Source organism: Drosophila willistoni, assembly GCF_018902025.1.
Source record: "Drosophila willistoni isolate 14030-0811.24 chromosome 2R unlocalized genomic scaffold, UCI_dwil_1.1 Seg200, whole genome shotgun sequence".
Lineage (NCBI taxonomy): Eukaryota > Metazoa > Arthropoda > Insecta > Diptera > Drosophilidae > Drosophila > Drosophila willistoni.
In genome coordinates, this window is record NW_025814051.1 from 1604116 (window position 1) to 1614827 (window position 10712).

Consider the following 10712-nt stretch of genomic DNA (forward strand, 5'->3'; position numbering starts at 1 on the left):
TTGAAGACGTGTTTAGAATTAAAGGAAATGTAAAATCTTAAGTACCGTTCTCAAGATTTTCGCAAAAATCAAATTTTTATACATATGATTTGAATATTTCTTAATATCTGGTTAATGATATTGTCCTGGCACGTAAAATGGAAATGTTTTAAATTGTCCATCACAATATTTGTGCGAATTTTATGAAAATCGAAGAAGTATCACCTTTTTTTATCGTAGAGCTTATGGAAATGATTATAAACTTTCAGGACAGACCCATGGGCGTGGTATAGGGGGTCACGATTCCTCCGAAATTTGAAACTTTGGACTTCGTGCAGGCCATGGTCTTTTAAACATTTTCACACTTTCTTCTGATTATATGCATATTTAAATGGTCCATTTTGATTTTATTTCGTGAAGCATTTTGGGTCCATGGCCTCTGGCAATTTAAACAGGGATACCTTTTAAACAAGTTACAAAATGATTTTAGAGTAGAGTTTAAAAAAGTTCTTGAATACACTGGATAAATCAAAGATTTTGATTCAATTGGTTTAATCTAGCCAATTTTCAAAGTATTCCAAGTAAATAAAATATGGAAGTTGATAATGTTTTTCCAAGCAACAGTTTTAGTTTTATAGATAAGATAATATTTTATCTATCTAGGCTCGAAAATGAAAGCTGACCTCATAGGTCTCAAATAATTTGCCTTAGTTACGATGCATGTTTAATGGTCTGAAAGATGCTTAATTCTATGTATGTATGAATGTATATATGTATGGCTTCCATGTTGATTCCGGCCTCTGGCATACAAAATCAACTTTGGCAAACAAAATTCTTATCGAACAACAAATTTTTATTGCAGCTTAAATGTCATGGCAGCCGAACACAAGCCACAATACTCCAAGCAACACATCCTTACCCATAGTCACATTCACAACGACTATTTGCCATAGAAATTTGCCTTCACTTGCCTCACATCTCTCAAATGAAATTGCGCAATTTTCCTGCAATCAATGGTGGAAACCAAAAAAGTGCTCCCGACACCAAAAGAAAAAGTGCAGAACAACGACAAGAGTGAATGGACATGGAATGAATGCAAGGAATCTTTTGGGTATATTTAGTTGCCATGTCAACGCATTTGCCATGTTGAAATTGCTTTTTGCTGTTTAATCATATGGAATCTGATTTGATTATACTCCGGATATGCATGGCAGAAGAGAGAAGAGATGAAAACTGCAACAATTAGTGACCACTTCACATTTTCCTAAATATGCCACATAGAGTGTGTGTGTGTGAGGTCTTTTGCCTTGATACTCACACTCAATCAACAATCGCATTAAGTGATTTTACCGACTAAGCATTCTACTTAGTACCCTTGGTTATAAGAGCCCCAAAAAACATTAGGAAGATTAATTCGCTAAAGCTGTTGTTATTTCTGTTTCTGGAGTTTTTTCTCCTTTCCCAAGAAATCTCAGATAACGTTATGCATCATTGTGTCAGGCATTTGACAAATCTTATGATGCTAAAAAAAAAAAAAAAACACAAAAAAAAATAGATGAAATAAAATGGAGAACAATTTCACATTTCTCATACTGAAATGCGAAACCAGCTCACACAATCGATTTGACTTTTTCAACTCCAACTCCTCTTTCTGCTCTTCGAACTCTTGGTCTAAAAGCAATCATTAAATAAGAAAGTTTGCCTGTCTACGCCCATTTTACAACAAAACAAATGTTAGAAGTTTGATAAACTCACACACATACACACACACACATCCTCACAAGAAAACAAAAATAGAAAAAATGAAAAACATTTGCAAAAAAAAAAGAGACGAAATCGCAATAAAAAATCTGAGACAGGACATTGCCCCGTCGCCCTCAATTCTCCCCTCGCCCCTTTCACGCATTTAATAAAGCCTCCCAAATGGAATGACTTTTTTTTCAGTCCTACCACACAAAGTCAGTAGCGTAACCGCAACACGTTAACGGTTTCGGTTTCGGTTTCACTCTGTGATTTTCAACAACAGCCTTTGGGGTGGTTATCATAGACAAAGGGGAAGGTGAGGCGGGAGTTTCAGGAAAAACCATCACCCTCATCTTCTACTGACGATGCGCGCTCATGTGTGAAAAGGTACTTTGGGAGTTCCCCGAGACAAAAGTCGAACTGGCTGGGCTGAAATAACTCGCATTGTATCCCCAAAGGTCTCCTGTTGCGGCTGTTGCACTTTGTCGGCGACGCCTTACTGTATGCAATAGAAAATGGAATCACACACGACGACACAAACGGACGACATGAAGATGATTATGACGGAGATAGATCTAAAACATAGACTCACTTTCTTACCCCTTTTATAAGTACGAATATTCTTAATTTTCCATTTAATACTTTTTATAGGAATCTATTCTAACTAAAACTTAAACCACTGAATCATAAATTGTTATAGTTTCTTGAGAAGTTAATTTCTTCATTCTTAAAATTAGTGAGTATTTTAAACTTAGTGATCTCTTCTATTCAAGAAGCTATATATTAATTTCAATTATTTTAATTTCAATTAATTTCAATTAGTTTCAATAAAAGTAAGGGTAACCTTAGCCGTAAGGCTATGTTCATGCTAAAATCCCATAAATATGGAGCGAATATGGAGGGAAATAAAACATTCTATAACAACAATTTGAATATACAAGCACAAACATATATATATATATATTAGAACTATGAATATCCAAAATTTACCAAAAATGCGATATATGTAGGAGGAATATCACTATATCTTATTCCTCATTCATATCATATATCTATATTCATAAGATATAGCCATATTCCTCATTCATAGTCATTCCTATATCACATAAACAAGGCAGATGTATATAGTTTTTTAAATATTAATTGTATTTAAACAAAAATATAACCTTATTAAAATTTTCAAACCGATTTTTATAGTTTAAAAAATATATAAAAAAACTGGTACTGTCCGTATCAAAAGAAAGGAATTTCATTTATTTGGAAAAAGTAAAAGTTTTACAACCTTTATTTCTTATTATTCTTTTAAGTCTGTTTATTATAATGATTTGAAAGTTTTCAGAAACAATTAGATTTGAGAAAAAAAAACCCTAAATATTATTCCATTGATTTAATTGAATTTGATTTGACATATGTACAAATCTATGTATTATAATTCTCACATTATAAGGTATTTTTAGAAAACATGTCGAAGACATCTTATGATATTTTGAAAATAACAAACATGCATTTACTCTTCTCTCCATTTCTTGGATATTTTGTACATTCAAAATATTCATTATGAACGGCTTAAGCGATTTCCCCTGAGTCCGTCCTAAGCCTCTTCACAGTGATTGTGACTCCCGCAGATACACACACACATACGCATACATATGCATATGGAGACACTCAGGCATATGCACAAATACATTTATTTATCTGCCTTCCCTTTATTTTTTTGGGAATAAAATCCGATTTGTGTACCAACCGAATGGAAACGTAAAAGAAAACTGAGAAAAAAGCAGTCAGCAAATTGCCAAGGAAAACCCAATTCTCTGCCTGATTGTTGTTAGTCTTTGTAATAGGAGAAAAAAAAAATAAGGAATATGTGAAAATAATAATTAACATGCCAACATTTCGGCCACGTGTTGTCCTTTATCAATCCAAAAAATCAACCACCATATTTCATATTTCATGTTTCATGTGCTAACAGGTGTTGCCCTTCGACTCGATGTTTGACTGTCAACTATTAACTCAATATAAATTGTAGAGACTAAAAAAAATATATGGGAGAAAAAGGGTTACATTACGCCAGTCTAACGGAAATTGCATTTGTGTTGCCAAATCAGATAAGATTCAGTAAGGTTCGTGGCCCAGGATATGACATTAAAAGCGCATCAAAGCCAAGCACAAAGCGTCGCATCAGCAGCGGAAACTGTTCCAGTAATTACATTTAACGAGGCAAAGGAAGTGACAGAAAAAAAGTAAATATATCTCTATATCCAAAGGATATGTATGTATGTATATGTATATATAAATAAGTAATTTTTAAACAGAAAAGAGTATCAATTGGAATGCTCTATCCAACTATCACCAATCATACAAATGGTCCTTAAACAGATACTACGGAATTTGTATGTTATATTTATGTAGACATTAATTTTTAAAATAAAATTATTGTTCTTTAAAAATAAGTATTATGTTTAACTTCTAAGCTCTCTTTTTTTCTATATTCTTAAGTCAAATTCCGAATAACTGTAGAAAGACTAGACTTTTCGCAAAATTCATATAATTCATCAAAATAAAAAAAATATATTTTCAGAAATAAAATACCAGAAGTTTGTATGTAAAAGATTAAACCTATAAGCCAGAAACAAAAAATGATTATTTAAAGGCAAGCTACGCTTTGTTAGTTGAAATTCTCAACGAGTTTAAGCTCTGACGACATGGATATGGTTGAGGATAGGAGTTCTATAGTCTCTAAACAACCTTTTTGTGCCACATTGAGCCGACTTTACACAATATTTTATATATTTAATTGGAGAAATGTAGAAACGCCTTCAAAAATTCCTTTTTAAGGTGCATTCATTTAATGAATTAATATTTTACAGAAGTAAAAGAAGGATTTTAAATTCAAATTGTTGAATTTTTTTGTCAATGCAACATGACAAACCATTTGTGGAAATTTTCTAAATACAATTTTTTTTTCTTCCAAATTTCCCCTTAATCTGTAAAGTCAAAGTACCCACAGTAAGGGTATTAATCAGAATACTCATTGATGGTCATTTACTACCAGACTCTACCCTCCAATTCATGTGTCTCTGACAGTCTCCCCTTTCTGGAAACGCAGGCTCATCAGCCTTGACTTGTGCTTTGTTTGCGCCATTAAATTAAATATCCTTGCCCAGTCTTAGTTGTACGACCTTTGGCACAGGCTTGGCCATTTTCCTTCTTGAGGACAATGCAAGCAATTTCTGTCATTTCCTTAATAGAAATCTTATCTCGTTTTTTTTCTCTCTCGTAATATCTTCTTTTTTCTGTTCGTAGTTGGAATTGGAATTGGAGTTGGAGTAGGCTAAGCCGGATATCGCACCTTTGACATCTGCTGTTGAAATCACCTAAGGCATACTTATTTAACATTTTGTCTTTATCATCAATTTTAGCACTTCCGTTTTGTCGATTTATTTTGTGAGCGAAAATTTGGGTTTAAATGTTATTTTATGCGAGGAAATGAAGTGTTGTGGCATAAAACCGGAGACCTGTTGCGCCTGCCAAGAGCCGTCGGGTCAAGATGGACTTAAATTCAAAAAAGAACCTCAACCAGTAATTCTGGATGCCTTAGGACTCTATCCAGATGAATTCTTGATGACAGTGCTGGATCGCGTGCTTTACTATTCCGGGGCAACCAAAATAAAGCACATGTTCCAAATGGCGACCTTGGGTAAGCCAAAAGAAAAAGTCTTTAGAAATTAGTTAACCTTGATTTGATATTTCCAAAACAGCTGGAGGTAACGTGGATGCCATTGCTGCTGCCGTTTCTGGTGTTGGCGGTGAAACACTCACACCTGCTCGAACAGCTTCCAGCACGTCCTGCGCCAAGGCAACAAGTAAATGTTCCATCGTCAGTTTGTTATGCCCACCGCCAAAATCTGGCTGCAGCTCGATAAAGCCAGCTTTAATACCATGCATCAGTTGCTCCAAATCCAAGCCGCCTACTCCTGTCCGCTCGTCAGTCAAACCGACTTGCCTAAAGTCCTCATCCAAATGCCTAAAACCATCTCCCACATGTTGTTCACGTTTGAGTGCTGCAAGCTGTTGCCCGCGTCAGCGTTCACCTCGTGTGGATTTTGCCAATGCCGTACCCGATTGCCGTCAAAGTGAACGACAAGAATCTGGTGGTCTCAGTATGCGGGATCGTTTGAAATATTCTCTTTCGCTCTGCTCAATGGCTTGTCGGAATTTGAAGAGCAAATTACCCTGCTCCTGCCGCCGATGCACCACAAAGGAAAGCGATCGCAACAAGTGGCTATGGACTCGTTTGATTAGTACCAAGGATGGCTGCAAGGTTTATGAAGTCTACAAGGATTCCAATGTGAATCGAGCTCCATGTAATATGGAAGGTTCCAAAGAGCCAGTAATTATATTCCTAATCATGCCAAATGGTTATATAATGCCATTTGAAACATTTTCGTTTTAATTCCGTCAGCTTATTGCCAAATTTCTGTTTTTTGTTTTTCCAATCAAAATTTTATATTGTTTTCGTCTATTTGTAGGAATTTGTTGTCACACAATTTCTATATCAGCATGAACCATGAATCTATAGACTAGTTTGATATCGAATAAAAGAATTTCAAAGTTTTTGAGCCTCTTTTTTTTTGACAAAAAATAAATATAAATGCTTTTTATTAGCTGAAAATTGTATCACAAAAATAGATGGTTTAATTTATTTTGGTTACATTTGGTTAAGCTATGCGTATTCGATTTCTGTACAGGACATAGACCACTGTCGTACTTGCCAGCATATAAATGGTAAGGATCAACACACTTTCTAAGCCATTTCGTTCTTTGGGCTGCAAAAAGATGTTGACAAAGCCGGTTAGAAAATTTGAAAGCATAAAATGGCATAAGCCATTCATATTCAAAGTCTCCACGACAGCAGGCAGTGAATTGTTGGCAAGCACTGCCTTATCGCCCTCTCCAAGGAGCAAATCTGGCGCCGGTGAAATATCCGCCCAGGCGAATTCGAAAAGTATTCCATAAATTAGTATTAGAGTGACGCAGATGGTGAAAATCCACACAACATAGCCACTACTGAAGGTAACACGAGCTATGCCTAACGTAAAGGCACTAAGTATAACAAATAACCAACCGATGAAGATCAATATGATCATCTTCTTGAATTTTGACAAGATTTCCTCAAACGTAAGACTCTCCTGACTGGCATACCATTTGGCAAAATAAATACTGAGCAGGTAAAGGGCAATGCAACCCGGCAAAGAACTGAGTCCTTCGCGATTAGCACGAAAAAAATCCTTACGATACACCATTTCGGACATCACAAAGTCACTAAGGCCGAACTGTAGGACAACTTCATGCAGAATGAGGAGACCTAAAGGCAATAATTTAATACTTAATATTATGATACTGATATTTCGTCTTTTGTTAAATTTACTTACCTCCGCCTAGGTACAATACTTGGCCATCGTTGCTGGCAAATAGGCTGAACAAGCTACCCAGCAATTTGGTTAGTCCTAGCGTAAAAAATGCATTTAAATGCTTCCCATATTCATGCTCATCCTGATTATAATCGATCATAGATATGACAATTGTTCGTGCTAGACCAAGTACAAGTAGAGGACCAACAACTTTGGCCAATTTTTTGAGATCAGACAAATTTCTGAGGCGATGTGACACCATACCCATAGTTACGACAAACAAACCAATACCCATATCCATCACAGAGGCGCCAAATGTGCGACTCTTGCGATATTCTACTGGATAAGATAGAAAGTCCACAGCCAATATACCACAACATGTTCCAATATAGGCTGTTGATCTTAATAGTGTGAAGACCGCTGGACGTTTGCCCACCTTGTACATCCAATTTTTCGATATTTTCTGCCAAAACTTTGAATATCGGAGTTGTAATATAATGACCAGGCCCACCAGTCCACAATAAACATCACTATATTCGCTGCCAACTGTATTAAAAACCACTGTGGGCACTGCAATTAACACAAATTCCAACAAGAATCTTCCTGTCGATTGCAGAGGTAGTCTATGGCAGAACAGATGGGACAAGGCGAATCCTAGCAGTGTGGGCTGAATGGCCAGGAAACCGCGTATACTCTCCTGCAGTGATTTCCATGATTTCAAATTCCTTATCACATACGGATGGGGCTCCATATCCAGATCATTAGGATAACAAACGGATTTATCATTGATATAAGTTTGAAATATATGTAAGGGTGACAGAAAACTCAGATGATGCGCCTCCGTTAAGCGTGTATAGGCATCGTTCTGAGTGGCTGCCCACGTCTGTAACGTCAAAGCTTCCTCCACCATGATGCTGCCTACAATTGCTGACGTAATGCTAAGTTTTGGTCCTGGATGTGGGCCGGGAATGTCAAGTATAGGATGGGTTCAAACGCAAAACAAAAACCATCTGACTGTCGATAAATTATCTACATTGGAGCAACATGTCGCTATGCTATCGATAGGCAGATAAAATCTCAATATGTTATCGCCAGCATAAATCGATTGTTTCCGAAAACGGTAGCAATTTGCTTTTGTCCATGAGCAGTTTAAAATTTATAACGAAATTTTCATTTTGCATGTGTCTTCTTTTGGAATCTAGCAAATACTTGAAAATAAATGCATTTTCTATTAGTTTTGGCTTAAAAGATTGTTACAGTTCATGATGTGGTTCGATTTTCTGCAGCTCTGGGCCAATTTTCTTGCTTTGCTGATGGTAAGGGAACTCACTATGGGCACGAACTTCCTTGGCTGCTTCGTCCACCAGTCGCATGAATTCGGGCACATCAAATCGATAATTTGTAAATTTGGCATGGGCACCGCCCTCTGGATGATGTCCCTCATCTTGGGGATAAACCAAATCCCTTTGCTGCCAAGTCACATAGTGAACACCACGTAGGCGAGCCAAATCCTTATAACAGTTAGGATCCTCACAGTTATACAACTCAAAAATGCAAGCCCAATTGGGTAAAAAAAGCAAGTGCGTCAAGCCAGCCCCATGCATGCCAATTAATATATCCGTATTTCGGGTAATTTTCAGTTGGTCAACAAAGGAGAGCCTGTAAAAATAGGAATATCAGAAGAATGTAGTGTAATAAATCTTGACAACCATATTTACCGCTCATATGAGACGCGTTGAACGATGTAGTCATCATTTTGTTCTAGTTGTTCCAAAAGTTCCTGTTCATTGAGCACTTGGCGGTACTTGGTGCGACGTGACAGATATGTGATTCTTATTTTGGGCTTCGGAGGTTCAAAGAGTATTTGCAGTCGATGTAAAATGAATTCAGAAAAAGCACGAAAGAGACCCGAATTCGAACAGCCTTGTATCTGAAAGAATTTATGTTTTATTATCTGCTTGGGCAGATCTGATAGAAATACTTACAAGAGGCGTATTGTAAAACAGTCCAAAAATCATCCGTGGCAATAATGGCATTACCACATTCCTGAAGCAAACTTTCTTACCCTCCACGTCACTCAAAGTCCAAATTGGACGTTGGCTAAATGCACGGAATGTATCGCGAAAAGGTGAATCGTATGGATATGTCTCCCATATCAAAATCTGCACATCCGTATTGAAGGCAGCCGGATGGGATTGATTGACAAACAGCGAGGCATATAAATTAAAGAAATCACAGAAATGATGATACATATTATATGTGGCATCGATTTTTAATATAAAAGTGGGCGTATCCACCACCATATCGCAGTGGTTGCTCTCCATCACGGGTTCGGGCAGTACATCAAAATTTCGCAGCTCTGGACCCCAGGATTGAAGTGCTGAACCGGTGTGCTCCAGCTCGCCAGTGAGACGTGTCCGATTCAATTCACAATGTCCTAGCAATTGTCCTGGCTTAAGAACATCCATGTGATAGCGTATGCGTTCTTCTCTATCAACTAAATCACGAAAATCAAATAGTAAATTGCGTCCACGACAAAAACGCAAATATCGTGTGCACTCCAATGAGGAATCGGTCAGATACTTGGGCAAGCATTGGGGCGTCAGTTCGGCCAACTGTTGCTGGATATACCCAAAATCGGCTTGATAATAGAAAGTATCTACTTGAGCCTGCTTGCTCTGCACCCATCCCGTATGATCTCCCGGGCACTGTGGCGTCTGAAAGCGAGCCTCTGCCTTGCAGTCCCTTTCATGTCCCCAACAGGCCTGGGTGGTGGTCACATTCGATGGCAATTTCTGCTTCATTTTGGGAAAAGTGTTGAGGTAGCGTATGAGATGATCGGACGGCAAATTGGGCAAACTTGGCATTTTGGCCAAGGCCAGATTTGCGCCAAGCCATAAACCGAGTATTAAGAGTTTCAAGCTAAGCATTGTCTTTTCGTTTAAGTACTTCGTTCCAGTTTAAGTTCCAGTTTACTGTTCAAGTTTTCCCCTTTCCTTTTTTGTTTGGATTTTCTCGATTTCACAGCCAAAGGCAGCGCCGCACCATCTTCAAGTGCATCTCATGGCCAAACTGACAGCTAAACAGCATCGGCTGCGTCTTGATGATCTCACTAGCTAACGGCAGCGGCTCCCAGGTGTGTGTTCGAGATGATTATGATTAACTTGACTTATTTCATCTGTCCATCATTATGGCCAAAAGCAAAGCAGAAAAAAATCTATCTAAAAGGCGATAGATCGAAGAGCAGACACCCTTTACACAAGAAGAGCCATATATTTCCTAAGCTGAGCTCACTGCATTTGGGTACTCACAATATACCGTTCGTCTAATAGACTCTAGGGTAGCGCAGTGAAAACCTGCTTAAGAACAGCTGATCAGATTTTATGGGGTGACCATCTGTGCATAAAAACAGAATAGATCTAACAGTGGTTCAACAGGTTATGGAAATTATAAATACGATTATATTATATATCGAGTAAAAGTACTCTTTACTTTTAATGAATAACTTTTATTTATTATTAACATTTATTACTCTTCAGTAATAAATTTAAATCCATTTGCTTATCACATTTCATTTGT

The 10712-nt window shown here is 37.3% G+C and overlaps 3 protein-coding genes across 3 annotated transcripts; 1 reads left to right on the forward strand and 2 right to left on the reverse strand.

Moving 5' to 3' along the window:
* Positions 1-5069: 5069 nt before the first annotated feature.
* Positions 5070-6199, forward strand: LOC6641599. Its single transcript, XM_015178525.3, has 2 exons — positions 5070-5419; positions 5481-6199. The coding sequence occupies exons 1-2, from the start codon at positions 5209-5211 to the stop codon at positions 6173-6175; spliced, it is 906 nt and encodes a 301-aa protein (XP_015034011.1). The 5' UTR covers positions 5070-5208; the 3' UTR covers positions 6176-6199.
* Positions 6200-6334: 135 nt separating this feature from the next.
* On the reverse strand, positions 6335-8146 carry LOC6641598 (uncharacterized protein At4g17910). Its single transcript, XM_002064560.3, has 2 exons — positions 7155-8146; positions 6335-7087 (listed from the first exon to the last, which is right to left on the reverse strand). Exons 1-2 carry the CDS (start codon positions 8041-8043, stop codon positions 6441-6443), a joined length of 1536 nt encoding a protein of 511 aa, XP_002064596.1. The 5' UTR covers positions 8044-8146; the 3' UTR covers positions 6335-6440.
* A 193-nt stretch (positions 8147-8339) lies between these two features.
* On the reverse strand, positions 8340-10342 carry LOC6641782 (EGF domain-specific O-linked N-acetylglucosamine transferase). Its single transcript, XM_002064559.4, has 3 exons — positions 9119-10342; positions 8852-9063; positions 8340-8792 (listed from the first exon to the last, which is right to left on the reverse strand). The coding sequence occupies exons 1-3, from the start codon at positions 10061-10063 to the stop codon at positions 8387-8389; spliced, it is 1563 nt and encodes a 520-aa protein (XP_002064595.2). The 5' UTR covers positions 10064-10342; the 3' UTR covers positions 8340-8386.
* Between the last annotated feature and the right edge of the window lie 370 nt (positions 10343-10712).

Coding starts and splice junctions, on each gene's coding strand:
- LOC6641598 (XM_002064560.3), bottom strand. CDS start 8,043: ATGGTGGAGGAAGCTTTGACGTTACAGACGTGGGCAGCCACTCAGAAC. Junction 7,088..7,154: donor AGTATTGTACCTAGGCGGAG/GTAAGTAAATTT, acceptor TATTGCCTTTAG/GTCTCCTCATTCTGCATGAA.
- LOC6641782 (XM_002064559.4), bottom strand. CDS start 10,063: ATGCTTAGCTTGAAACTCTTAATACTCGGTTTATGGCTTGGCGCAAAT. Junction 9,064..9,118: donor TGTTTTACAATACGCCTCTT/GTAAGTATTTCT, acceptor AAATTCTTTCAG/ATACAAGGCTGTTCGAATTC. Junction 8,793..8,851: donor CAACGCGTCTCATATGAGCG/GTAAATATGGTT, acceptor CTATTTTTACAG/GCTCTCCTTTGTTGACCAAC.
- LOC6641599 (XM_015178525.3), top strand. CDS start 5,209: ATGAAGTGTTGTGGCATAAAACCGGAGACCTGTTGCGCCTGCCAAGAG. Junction 5,420..5,480: donor GTTCCAAATGGCGACCTTGG/GTAAGCCAAAAG, acceptor TTTCCAAAACAG/CTGGAGGTAACGTGGATGCC.